The following is a 14,383-nucleotide window of genomic DNA, read 5'->3' as shown; positions in this document are numbered from 1 at the left end:
ACCTGCAGTATCTCCACTTTTATTAAACTGTCTTTTCCAGTACTATCCAATGTGCTCCCTTCCTATTCTGCCATCTTGCCCTCCTCCAATTGTGTTAATTCTTCCAATGCATGAACATGGAAGATTCTTCCACAGTTTTTCTATCTTGTTTTATTTTTTCTGCAATGTTTTATAATTTTCATTGTAGAGCCCTTCACCTCCTTGGTTAAATTTATTCCAATGTATTTAAATTTTTATAGCTATTGTTAATGTGAGTCATCTTACAAGTCCTTTCTCAGCCATGACATTTTCTGTCCATACATAGGCTATTAATATTTTGTGTATTGATTTTATACCCTGGAACGTTACCAAACTCTTTTATGAGCCCCAATAATCTCTTAATACAGTCTTTTTGTTCCCCTATAAATAGAATCATGTCACCTGTGAACCAGGATAATTTGACTTCCTCCTTTCCAATTTGTATTCCCTTGATTTTTTTTTTCTTGCCTTATAGTGCTGGATAAATCTTCCAGAACTATACTGAATAGTAGTGGTGAAAGTGGGCATCCTTGTCTGGTCCCAGATCTTAGTTTGAATGCTTCCAACTTTTCCCTATTCAACATGATGTTAGCTGTGGGTTTGTTATATATTGCCTTGATTGTGTTGAGGAATGTTTCTTCTGTCCCCAATTTGCTTAAGGTTTTTATGAAGAAAAGTTGTTGTATTTTATCAAATGCTTTCTCTGCATCTATTGAGAGAATCATGTTTTTTGTTCTTTAGTTTATTAATTTGATATATCACATTTATTGATTTTTATGTGTTGAATCATCCCTGCACGTCAGGGTCCACTTGATCTGAGTGAATGATCTTTTTAATATGTTGTAGGATTCTATTTGATAGTATTTTTTGAGGATTTTTTTTTTGACAGGCAGAGTGGACAGGGAGAGAGAGAGACAGAGAGAAAGGTCTTCCTTTGCCGTTGGTTCACCCTCCAATGGCCGCCACAGCCGGCGCGCTGCGGCCGGCGCACCGCGCTGATCCGATGGCAGGAGCCAGGAGCCAGGTGCTTTTCCTGGTCTCCCATGGGGTGCAGGGCCCAAGCACCTGGGCCATCCTCCACTGCACTCCCTGGCCACAGCAGAGAGCTGGCCTGGAAGAGGGGCAACCGGGACAGAATCCGGCGCCCCGACCGGGACTAGAACCCGGTGTGCCGGCGCCGCTAGGCGGAGGATTAGCCTAGTGAGCCGCGGCGCCGGCCTTTTTTGAGGATTTTTGAAACTGTGCTCCTCAGTAATATTGGTCTCTAGCTCCCATTCACTATTGTATCTTTTTCTGGCTTTGGAATTAACGTATGATGGCCTCATAGAAAGACTTTGGGAAGAGGAAGATTCCCTCCATTTCGATGTTTTGAATAGTTTGAGAAAAATAAAAATTAATTCTTTTTTTAAAGATTTATTTTATTTATTTGAAACAGAATTACAGAGGGTGGTAGAGACAGAATTAGGCCTTCTGGCTGCTGGTTCATTCTGCAAATGACCACAATGGCCAGAGCTGAGCCAGGAAACCAGGAGCCAGGAGCTTCTTCCAGGTGCAGGGGCCCAAGGACTTGGGCCATCTTCTGCCGCCTTCCCAGGCACTTTAACAGGGAGCTGGATTGGAAAGTGGAACAGCCAGGACTCGAACAGGTGCCCGTATGGGAAGCCAGCACTGCAGGCAGGGGTTTTAACCCCGCTGCACCACAACTTCAGCCCTGAAACTAGTTCTGCTCTTAAAAGTTTGGTAAAATTCAGCAGTGAACCCACCTGAGCCTGGACTTTTCTTTGTTAGGAAGATCTTTATTACTGATTCAATCTACTTCTTGGTTATTGGTCTATTTAGTTTTTCTATATTTTCATGACTCAAGTTTGGTAGATTTATGTGTCCAGGAATCTATCCATTTTTTTCTAGATTTTCCAATTTATTGGCTTATAGCTGTTTTTAGTAATTCCTTAAGTTTCCTTTTATTATTATGTAATACATTGTTACATCTCCTTTTTGTTTCTGGTTTTGTTAATTCTGGTCTTCTCCCTAATTTCTTTTATTTATTTTGGCCAATGGTATATCATTTTTTTATTTTTTCCTAAAATCAGATTTTCATTTAACTGATCTTTTGAATTTTGGGGGGTGTCTTTTTTTTTATTTGTTCTCTACTTTTAATTACTTCTTTCTTCCCACTAATTTTGCTCTGGTTTGCTCTTGTTTTCCTAGGTCCTTGAGGTGCACTGATAGCTCATTTACTTGATGCCTTTCCAATGTCTTGATGTAGGCACTAATTGCTCTAAACTTCCCTCTTAACACTGCTTTGTTGTATCCCATAAGGTTGATATGTTGTATTGTCATCTACATTTGTTTCCTGAATTTTTTAACTTTCCTTTTGATTTCTTCTGTCACCTACTATTCATTTGTGGCATGTTTTCAGTCTCCATATGTTTACATATGTTTCAGAAATTTTTGTTAATTTACTACTTCATTCCATTGTGGCCAGAAAAGAAACATGGTATGATTTCAATTTTTTTTTTATTTGCTGAGACTTGCTTTATGGCTTAGCAAGTGTTCTATCCTAGAGAAAATTCCATGCACTGATGAAAAGAATCAGCAGTCTTCAACTGTAAGATGAAATGCTATGTAGATTAGGTCCATTTGTTCCATAGTGTCATTTAGTTAGGTCCATTTGTTCCATAGTGTCATTTAGTTCTGTCGTTTCTTTGTTAATTTTCTGTCTAGTTGATCTGTCCATTGATGAAATTGGAATATTGAAGTCCCCCATTTATGCTGTATTGGAGTCTATGTCTCCCTTTAGATCCATTAACATTTGTTTTTAATAGCCAGGTGCCCTGGCATTGGGTGCATATACAATTATTATACATCTTCCTGATTAATTGATCTCTTAATAAATACTTAATGCCTTTCTTTGTATCCTTTAACAGCTTTTTGTGTTAAAGTCAATTTTATCTGGTATTAGGATGACTATACCTGCTTATTTTAGCTTTCCATTAACATGTAATATCTTATTCATTACATCCTTAGTGATGCAAGTTTCATGCTTCTCTTCATTGCTGCCTATACAGCAGATTTGAAGGAATATAAGAAATAAATCTAAAATCAGTCTCTGTGGTCACTTATTACAACCAATTTGAAAATAAACCACACCATTATTACACGAATTAACGTAACTCAAAAGTTTGTTTCATTTTATATTCTTGGATTCCTTTTTGATACTTAACAGTAGGGATCTCAGGTTTTCAATTTGACTTGAGATTTGAAACAGGAGCAGGAATGAGACTAATCCTGAAGACTACAACTATCACAAGAATTTTCATAACAAACTTTAAAAGGATGATCTTTTTGCTGAGTTTACCTGGCTATGAGGGGTGTGCAATTGTCCACCCCAAAATCTCTTCTATAAATGGTTTTACATGGTTGTGAAGATAAGCTACAGAATATCATGGATAATTCTTTGTGGGCCTATTCCACTCCTAATATGAGCCATTATCTGAATCATAAATCTTGCCCTAAATTCTCATCTAAAGTTTTCTTATTTCCATAATCATGTTATAACACACATGCAACACACAACACACACAAACTCAACCTGGAAAGGTAAAAATATTTTTTTTTCAATTTTAAATGAATGGTAAGTGAAAAGATATCTTTGTTTTTCATGTTACAATACAAAATGATATAACTTATTCACAAAAGCTTATCATTATTTTAACAAACCTTTTCAGAGGCATTACAAAAGAAAATTAGAGGAAGGTCAGAAGCCAACTCATAAATGGATAAGGCATTCTTTAAGAAAAAGTTTCCAAAGGCCAGTTTTGTACTCAGCTACCAGAAGACAGGCTCCATTCCCATACATGCATACACCCAAATCCCCTCCTAAAAAGGCACAAACTAAGAAGTCCAGAGATGACACAAAAGGAACAGCTTTGAAGAAAAATTTCAAGAGAAAAACAGACCTATATACTACAAATGTAGAATCTCTGAAAACAATGCAAGATGAGAAACGTAAAGGAAGAACTAAAGCATTTAAATCACCAAAAACATCACATGAAAATGAGCTACTTGGGAAATCAGAGTGCAAATCAGAAACAAACCAAGAGCCCAAAGTGCCTAATATATTCTCAAAAAAGGATAAAAATAACAATAGGAAAGATTCAAAGAATTGTGAGGAGACAGATATTTCAACCATATGTGCCAAGAACAGTACAAAGAGTAAGAGCTCAAATATCAATTGTGATGTCAAGTTACAGACTTACTCAAACGATAGTATAAATATTAGTTTATTGATACCTGTAGAGGAATCTAGTGGTGACGCTATGGATTTTGAAGCATGGTTTAAGAATTACTCACAAAATAATTCAAAGAAACCTGGAAAGAAGGACGCAAAGAAGGATGCAAAGAAAGATGACAAGAAGAAGGATGCAAAGAAGGATGCAGAGTCTACTGATGCTGAATCTGGAGAATCAAAGGATGCAAAAAAAGATGCAAAGAAGGACACAAAGAAAGCTACCAAGAAAGATGACAAGAAAAAGGATGCAAAGAAGGATGCAGAATCTACTGATGCTGAATCTGGAGACTCAAAGGATGCGAAGAAAGATGCAAAGAAGGACACAAAGAAAGCTTCCAAGAAAGACGACAAGAAGAAGGATTCGAAGAAGGATGCAGAGTCTACAGATGCTGAATCTGGAGACTCAAAGGATGCGAAGAAAGATGCAAAGAAGGACACAAAGAAAGCTTCCAAGAAAGACGACAAGAAGAAGGATGCAAAGAAGGATGCAGTCTCCACTGATTCTGAATCTGAAGCAGAAGCAAAGGGCAAGAAAGATGACAAGAAGGATAAGAAAGATTCAAAGAAAGATGGCAAACGAAAGTCGGTCGTTTTGGATTCCAAATCTACTGATGCTGATTCTGAATCTGAAGGCGATTCAAAAAAGGGTAAAAAAGATGACAAGAAGAAAGGTTCAAAGAAAGAGGACAAAAAGGATGCAAAGAAGGCTGCAGAGTCTACTGAAACTGAATCTGATTTGGATTCAAAGAAAGGTAAGAAGCCTTCAAAGAAGGAAAAGAAAGATTCCAAGAAGGATGGTGCAAAGAAGGAATCAGAGTCTACTGATATGGAATCTGATGCGTCTTCCAAGGCAGGCCCTAAGAAGGGTGAGAAGGCCAAAAGTTCAGATGCCGAATCTGAAGACTCACTAGGTAAACCTGCAGCTAAAAAGAAAGCTGATGAATCAGATGCTACATCTGTAGATTCCAAGAAGGGAGGAGAACCAAAGAAAGGATTCAGAATGTCATCCAAAAAGACAACATTCAAAGAAAAGGGGAAAAAAACAAGTACAGGTAGAGTGCCTCCATCAAGACAAAGACCACCACTTCCTCCTTGTGAGCCTTTACTGCCATCACCTAAGGTCAAACGTCTCTATCGGTGCAAGACAACTCCTCCACCACCAAAACCAAGATATGCTCCTTTGGTATGTTTACTTTTGTCTTACTTTTAGGCCAAATTGTATTTTTAAAAGGGAAAATACATTAAAGGTTTGAATTTATATTTTCCCTGAAGAATAGTTCTCTTTTACTATAATAGTTGTAGGTTTGAGAAAAATGAATACTACTTCAAAAAGAACCAAAAGATTTGCAAGAAAAATGTTTAAAAATTATGAGAATAAATATTACTTAGACTAGAGCAGAAAACTTTTTAAAGTATTTGTAAATAGGGTCATTTTACAAAAGTTGTTAACTTTTCTATGCTTAGGAAAGAACAAAAATAAAAATTGACTAAAACTTTTACAGGGCAGATTTAACTGAGACATAAAGGTGTTTCTAGGGAAATTGCTTAACACAATAGTAGCTCAATTAATGAAAATTCAGCCTTAGCAGATGGAAATATAATGTACCAAGATTTTGTTGTACAAAGAAGTAAGTTATTTAACCCATATCTGAGTTAAATTTTTATGAGTCTATTTTTACTTATATAAAAAAAAACTGTTCATTTACCAGAAATTACTAGATCTCCTCTGGTTTCTAACAATCCCTCTCACATTAACTCCCTCTCTGAAAGAGTAAATATTCTGTCAATATTCTGTCCATTAAGTTTTAATTTTTCTCTTCCAAAATATCACCCCTTTCACCTTAATTCCCCAAATAATCACTTTTTGAGGAGAAGCATAAATAGACAGAAGAGTTGCCATGCCACACGTTCTTCTCCGTTTCTGGCTCTCTTTGATCTTTGCTTGATGTGAAACTCATTTTCATGGTTTCTGGGCATCAATTTGTGTTTCTTCTGTTTTTACTGTATTGTGTGTTCTCAGCAGGGTAGGGCTAATGTCCTTCATCCTGATAAGCATAGAGCACCTATAGCTATGGCTAAGTCGTAACCTTAAGCTTTTCATTTTCATTAATCGCCTCCTTTCTATACTTTTCCTTCTCCTCCTCCTCCAAATCCTCCACTTCTATTTCTTCATCAGTTGGGACTCCTTTACCTTCCATTCTAAGGGTTTTTCTGCAAACAGTTTATAATAAAATTTTATGTACAGATCTCCATTTACTTTTCAAATGTTAATAATTTTGAAACAAGAAGTACATTTTATCTTTCTCAGAAAGACTTGGTTTCAAGGCCATTCTTCTCCCAGAAGATTTAAGAAGTCCACTGTGAGACTCAAATCCACCTTGTTCTATGGGATATCTTCTCCACACCTTCAGGGTTGAGTCAATTGCTAAGTAGTCAACAGGGTTTGTAGTGAACATGAAGGGGTCATTTTGCTTGAGATGTCACTGAATAATCACACTCAAGCAGGAATTACTCAGAAAAAAAATTTACTTGTAACAAGAAAAGGTTACAGAGGAAAGGTATAGTTAACTGCCTCCTTAAGAAGTATTTTACCATGGATTTTCTAGCAAGAGTTTGGGGTGTGTACAGGATATGGAAAAGAGAAGCAGGAGGGTACTTCATGTTTGCAATATACATCTTCATATATTTTTTGTCGAAACTCTGACTCAAGGTGATTTCTTGTAGCTTTCCTTGTTTGTGATGGTCTGGTCTTTAATCACAATGTTGCAAAAAAGCATTGCTATAACATTCTTTGAAAAACAAACACTTAATTGCAGATTTTTGCTGATGTGAACCTATGGAGGCAGCAAATGGTGGCTTTGGTCCCTGTCACCCACATGATATACCCAAAATAAGGAATTATGGGCTCCTGGCTTCAGCCTGGCCTAGCCTCTACTATTACAATCATTTGAGTAGTAAGCTAGTAGATGAGAGATTCTCTCTCCCTCTCTCCCTCTCTCCCTCTCTCCCTCTCTCCCTCTCTCCCTCTCTCCTTCTCTCCCTCCCTTTCAAGTGAATTAATAAATAAATATTTAAAAATTATTAGAAAGCAAAGTGAATACTGCAATATCAAGAGAAAAAAGCAGAGAAAAATTGTGTGGGATGCAACTAAACAAAAATCTGCATGTTGGTTCACAAAGAGTACACAGTAATATCCCAATGTGAAAATAGTTGTATTAGTGTGGTGGAATTTTGAATGACTATCAGTTATTTTTAATACAATTTGTGTTCTTACATTACATTTTCAATTTTAAAAGCTCTAGTCCATTAAAATGCTCATGAGAGCTAGACTAATAATGCAATATTGCTGATTGCTGACCCTCAATTCCTCTGCAAGCACTGGTGACTGGGTGAGCATTCAGTACTTCAGTACTTCTTCCCCTTCAGGGTTCATTAACATTACCCAGGAAGCTTGCTGAGCAAACACACTAATAGACACTATCTTCAGAGACTTTGAATTGATAATTCTGGGGTAGAGTGGATTCCAAGGACCTGCATTATAAAAAAGAAATAATAAAAATGATACCCAAGTTCTCTTCCACCTATGACATCTGTGCTTTTATGTGGTCCTTAACACACCAGGGATTTGCTATAATTAACAAATAATTTTATTTCTAATTTTCATTTTTTACTTCATTTTCAGCCTGAAGCAGAGTGGATTCGTAAGCTGCTCTAAAGGGCAACCGAGCACTTGGTTTCACAGAATGGCCTTACCGCAGTAAGCACTAATCACTCTCAAATGAACATTTCAACTTCTGTGGAACTGTAACGAATAAAAACAAGTCTTCCATGACTATCATGAGCTTCTTTTTGTGTACTTATAGACATAATTTATAGAGATCTGTTCTTTATTTATTATATGTCTGAACTACTCAAACCAAAATTATCTAGCATTTTATCTCATGTTCTGAAGTTTCACTCTATTTAACCATTTCTGAGTTTTGGTTGAAGTGTAGCAATCTTCCTTGGAATGTCCTTATTATGTTTAGTTGAACTTCTCTTTTATTTAGCATTCAAAAGATATAAACAGAGAATGGAAGGAAGGAACCGGATCATCCACATCCTTAAAAAATAAAAAAAATTGTGTATAGATAGTAAGCCTCCACAAAGAGTCTGCTTGATCAAATTTTAGTCAGGCTCCTGAACTTTCTCCTAGGCCTAGCTGGGTACTTATAAAATTCAGTTTTTGCAGTTTAGCAAGAATATCTACTGTGGCTTTAAAAAAGAATAATTATTTGAAAGGCAGATTTACAGAGAGAATGGAGGAGAGACACAGAGATCTTCCATCAGCTGGTTCACTCCCCAAATGGCTGAAACAGGCTGAGCTGGGCCAGTCCAAAGTCAGGAGCCAGGAAATTCTTCTAGGTCTCTTAACTGCAGGGACCCAAGAACTTGGGTCATCCTCCACTGCTCTCCCAGGCACTTTAGCAGGGAACTGGGTAGGAAGTAGAGCAGTCGAGACACGATCCCAGTTGGTGCTGCAGACAGCAGCTTTACCCATTGTACTACAGTGTCAGCCCCAACTCTGACATTTGTAAAGATTTATTTGTTCATTTATTTCAAAGGCAAAATGACAGAGAGAGAGGGATAGACAGAGTAAGAGCAAGAGCGAGAGCGAGAGAGAGAGAGAGAATCTTGCATCCACAGCTTCACTCCCCAAATGACTGTAGCAGCCAGGAATGGTCCAGGCAGAAACCAGGAGCCATCTCGGTCTAGGAATCCCCATTAGGGCAGCAAGGGCTCAAGTACTTGGGCCAGCTTCTGCTGCCTTCCTAGGCATACTAGCAGGAAGTTGGATTAGAATAGCCAAGTCTCCAACCAGCGCCACAATATAGGATGTTGACATTGAAAGCAGTGGCTTAATCCTCTCCATCACAATGCCAGCCTTCAAATACTCACTCATGATATCTGATCACCCTCTCTACATGATCAGTTTTTTTATCCTCCATCACCTCAGAGGTGATATCTGATACCCCTAGAATTCCATTTAAGTCAATGTAGTGAGAATTACCCCCCTCTTACTCCTGACCGCTCAGCAATTATCGATCCATTGAAACCTGCCCCTTGGTTATGCATTCTCACCTGCCCATGCTGTATCAGAGTGGACCCCTCTCTCTCTCTCCACCCATTGCAAGGATATCATTGTTATGGTCCTCGTTCCCCTTAAAATAAAGTCTGTTTAACATTGTCAACAAGTGTCATTTAATAAGTTTTTCTTTAACACTGCTTTCCCTACACACACATTGAGAATTCTATACATAATCATTTACATTTAGACCCTTCCCCTTTTGCTTATTTCTTTATTTACTCATGAATTGCAAATGCCAGGAAGAGAATAACAGTTTATCAATTATTTTATATATTTCTATGAATATACTTGTCACATTCTTTCTTGAGAACAGAATAGTGGCATCACTCAGTCTGGTTTCTGCCTTTTTCTTATAATCTTCACTTCAGTTTCCTCTCATAAATGATTAGATTCTAGGCTCAATTCTTAGAGGTTTTGTTTTTCCAAGTCAAATGATATTCATACACATATCTAAATGACACACAAAAGGGTTTTTATTCAAACAGTGTAAATTGGTGCCACTTAGAAATAATCCAACTTTAAATAAGTGATTGGTTTTCTATATAATAGTACTACAATACAATTGAATGATGGTACATGTGGAAAACAATAAAGAATCTATACAGTGAGATGGAAAGATCCTCAATAAAAACTTACTATTTAAGGCCGGCGCCGTGGCTCACTAGGCTAATCCTCCACCTAGCGGCGCCGGCACACCGGGTTCTAGTCCTGGTTGGGGCGCTGGATTCTGTCCCAGTTGCCCCTCTTCCAGGCCAGCTCTCTGCTGTGGCCGGGGAAGGCAGTGGAGGATGGCCCAGGTGCTTGGGCCCTGCACCCCATGGGAGACCAGGAAAAGCACCTGGCTCCTGGCTCCTGCCATCGGATCAGCGCGGTGCGCCGGCTGCAGCGCGCCGGCCGCGGCGGCCATTGGAGGATGAACCAACGGCAAAAGGAAGACCTTTCTCTCTGTCTCTCTCTCTCACTGTCCACTCTGCCTGTCAAAAAATAAAAAAATAAAAATAAAAAAAAAACTTACTATTTAAAGATTTATTTTTTATTTGAAAATCAGAGAGGAGGAGGCATGGGAGGAGGGGGAGAGGAGAAAGAGAGATATAGAGAGAAAGAGAGAGGTCTTCCATCTGCTGGTTCACTCCCCAAATGGCTACAACAGCCAGGCTTGGGCCAGGCTGGAGCCAGGATTCCAGAGCCACCTACTGGTCTCCCACGTGGGTGCATGGGCCCAAGCACTTGGGCCATCTTCTGCTGCTATCCCAGACACATTAGCAGGGAGCTGGATTGGAAGTTGAGCAACCAGTTCTCGAACTGAGATGCTGGTGTCACAGGCGGAGGTGTAACCTGCTATGCACAATGTCAGCCCCCCAGTAAAAATTTTTAGTGAAGAAAAAATCAGGGGCCAGCGCCAGGGCTCACTTAGTTAATCCTCCGCCTGCGGTGCCGGCATCCCATATGGGCAGCAGTTCTGGTTCCGATTGTTCCTCTTCTAGTCCAGCTCTGTACTGTGGCCCGGGAGGGCAGTGGAGGATGGCCCAGGTCCTTGGGCCCCTGCATCTGCATGGGAGACCAAAAGGAGGCACCTGGCTCCTGGCTTCGGATCAGCGCAGTGCTGGCTGTGGCCACCATTTGGGGAGTGAGCCAACGGAGGAAGGAACTTTCTCTCTGTCTCTCTCTCGCACTGTCTATAACTCTACCTCTCAAATTAAAAAAGAAAAAATAAGTGTAGCTAGCACCGCGGCTCAATAGGCTAATCCTCCACCTTGGGGCGCCGGCACACCAGGTTCTAGTCCCGGTCGGGGTGCCGGATTCTGTCCCGGTTGCCCCTCTTCCAGGCCAGCTCTCTGCTGTGGCCTAGGAGTGCAGTGGAGGATGGCCTAAGTGCTTGGGCCCTGCACCCCATGGGAGACCAGGAAAAGCACCTGGCTCCTGGCTCCTGCCATTGGATCAGCGCGGTGCGCCAGCCGCAGCGCGCCGGCCACAGCGGCCATTGGAGGGTGAACCAACGGCAAAAGGAAGACCTTTCTCTCTGTCTCTCTCTCACTGTCCACTCTGCCTGTCCAAAAAAATAAAATAAATAAAATAAAATAATAAGTGAAGGAAAAATCACAATGTGTAAGAGGGTAATATGCTATACTAACTATAATGTTTTTAAAAGAAAAGAGAATATATACTAGCATTTGCCCGTATGTACATAAAGGAACTCAGAATATAAAAGAGTAAAAGTGATTACCTAAAAACAGTGTTGAGAGAAACAAGTCAATGAGGGAAAGAGATGATGTTTATACCCCATCCAGATATCCAGCCAGTAATGATTGCTAAAATACTAAAATGTCTTCCAAATAGTTGATCAATGGCAGCTATGTTGTTTACCCCCAATCTTGAATGCTACTCTGGCCTTCTCCCTTAAAACACCAAACATCTTCCAAGAATCAAAAGACAAGATATAATTACAAATAAAGAAAATACCTATTCAGGTAAACATTTGTGAAGGGTATGTTGGCAGAGTCTTTAGACTTCCACACAGGTCAGACACTTATGAAAAGAGAAAGGAATAAAAAGACAGGACAGGAAGATCCTCTGGTACACTGAAGCTCATAGAAAATCTCAGCCTGGTCTATAGGCAGCCCAAACCAAAGATTTATCTTTTAAAATGGACTCCCAAGGTGCTCAATCACTGAAAGTATTCTAGTGCAAACATAGTCTCAGCTTGAATATGTGTGAGCCTCAAATGAGCAGAAGCTAGAGGATACCAGCTGACTACACTCCTCATAGCAGGCACTCTCTTGAAGTGAGATCTAAGTAGACACTCCCATGACTGTCACAGCATAAATGCACTTCTCCAGGTTCACTTCTGCAAAGGTACCAAGGACTTCTCCTCTGTAGGAGAAATCTGAAACAGGTAAGATAATGGTACCCCATAAATATGTGTAATTTTATGTAATAACTAAAATTTTTTATTAAAAAAGAAAATATGATAGAAAAACTATTGCCTTATCACCCCAGTCAATCTTGGGACCACAATTAGTCTGTTTCCTCTTACACTGCCCATTCTAAATTCCCTTCATCCTGCCCTATCACTTCTACAAGTCTTAGTGTCTTACCTGGTAGTATGATCCCTGAATTTATTCCTGAGAAGTCTGAGACCAGAGTAAGTATATGCTTCTCATATTCCATTCACATTTCAAATTGTGCGAGGGGGTACCAAGAGATGCCTATGTAGATCCTGTAGTTTCCACCTATATTCCTTCATTCCCACATTGTGAAAAGTAAATCTGCCTCCTCCTTCTCAGATTAAATTACATTTGTCGAGATGGCAACGTTACAACAGGCATATGGAGTCTAAAGTGTCCTGGCAGCAGCCACAACTTCTACTTGTTTTTCAAACAATTATTGATTTTAATCTACTTGAAAGGCAGAACAACTGTGTGTGTGTGTGTGTGTGTGTGTGTGTGTGTGTGTGTTTAGAGAGAGATTGAGAGAGAGAGAGAGAGAGATCTTTCATTTGCTGACTCATCCTTCACATGCCCACAACAATCAGGGCAGGGCCAAGACAAAGCCAGGCTCTCAAAGCTATTTAGGTCTCTCATGTGGGTTCAAGAGTGCAAGCACTTGGTCCAATGTCTGATGCCTCCCAGGATGCATTACGAGGAAGCAGGATGAGAAGCAGCGGAGCTGGGACTCAAACCAGCTCTCTGATATGGAATGCAAGCATCCCAAGAGGTGGCTTCGCCCACTGAATCACAGTGCCTACACCTATAACTTGTATTTCAGTGGGACTGTTTCTGTGCTCCTTGACAAGTGTATGTTCCCCTTCTGAGACAGAGCCTGTAACTTTCCGCAGTCCAGAGCTGATATGACATGAAACATGTGCCCTACCCTCCACCGTGAGTCATTGGGAGTGCTGGCAAGTGTGGTCATCTGATTCTACCTTCTTTGAAATGTGTATTTTTCCATTGAGGACACATGATATAGGAATCTTTGATTTAATGCATGAAACAAATCATAAAGGATAGCACTCCATCTTGCAGAGCATAGCATTTAAGTCAACAGTGCCTTCAGTGAGTCATTTACGTTTTCTATGAAGTCAGATGCTTTTGGACAGTGCAGTATGTAATATGACTAACTAGTGGATCTCATGGTAGCAGATCCACTCGCATACCTCCTTTACTGTGAGGTGGGTCCCCTAGTCAGATGCTATACTCCTTCAAGGACACCCCCATGTGTTTCTGTGATGTAGGTACCATCCATTTTCAGGTTGAACTGGTATTCATAAACCAGATCAGATACTTTTGCTCATTGATGGTCACAGCTACAAGCTAAAGGGGGGCGCTGATGCAAGTATGGTAGATGACATGGAGGTCTGTGCCGCATGCTTATGCAACTTATTTATTTACTCTAATACTGTTTGGACTTGATCCCAGAATGATTGTGTCTGTTTTGTGAAGGAAAATTGCTGAGCCTGTCTTATTGTTTTGACTTGGTAGATCCAATAGAACCTGGGTTACAATTGGCATCTCTGGATTATGGCCATTTGGTGTCCTATGATATAGTATTTTGTCTCTCTAGCATGTCCCATGTCACGTAAGGAGTTGTCTATCAAATGGCACATAATTCTCTGTATTGGATGGCATGGCCTTGCTTCAGAATCCCAGGAGCCTGTATTAAGATGCTCACACTGAAGTCTGCCATAATCTCCACCATATTTCTTTTCCCCACTAGTGAAACCACAAATGACAATGTGTCTGTATGATTATATGACACAAGCACCAGGCATTATGCTTCCTTCTCTGTAGTACTGAATACAAGATACAGTAGCAGTTCTTGTTTTCTTCAGAAGGGACAATCAGCTCAACATGACCTTGCCTATTTGACTCCTAAAATCTTACTGTATTTGAAAGTTCCTGAATCTTTTTAGGGATTATCTTCTACTCTCTGTACTGCATGTGTCTTAA

General features: G+C 39.8%; 1 protein-coding gene across 2 annotated transcripts in view; it reads left to right on the top strand.

Annotated features, from left to right (window-relative positions):
* Positions 1-8,144, top strand: part of CYLC1 (cylicin 1) — a 41,924-nt gene extending 33,780 nt beyond the window's left edge. For both annotated transcript variants that reach the window (XM_008272981.3, XM_008272980.3), the window contains exons 5-6: positions 3,747-5,492; positions 7,992-8,144. In XM_008272981.3, the coding sequence (XP_008271203.3) occupies positions 3,747-5,492; positions 7,992-8,024 (1,779 nt within the window). In that variant the 3' untranslated portion in view covers positions 8,025-8,144. The remainder of the gene's footprint in view (positions 1-3,746; positions 5,493-7,991) is intronic.
* The last annotated feature ends 6,239 nt before the right edge of the window (positions 8,145-14,383 follow it).

Source organism: Oryctolagus cuniculus, chromosome X (assembly GCF_964237555.1).
Source record: "Oryctolagus cuniculus chromosome X, mOryCun1.1, whole genome shotgun sequence".
Taxonomy (NCBI): domain Eukaryota; kingdom Metazoa; phylum Chordata; class Mammalia; order Lagomorpha; family Leporidae; genus Oryctolagus; species Oryctolagus cuniculus.
This window is presented reverse-complemented; position numbering and strand designations above follow the sequence as displayed.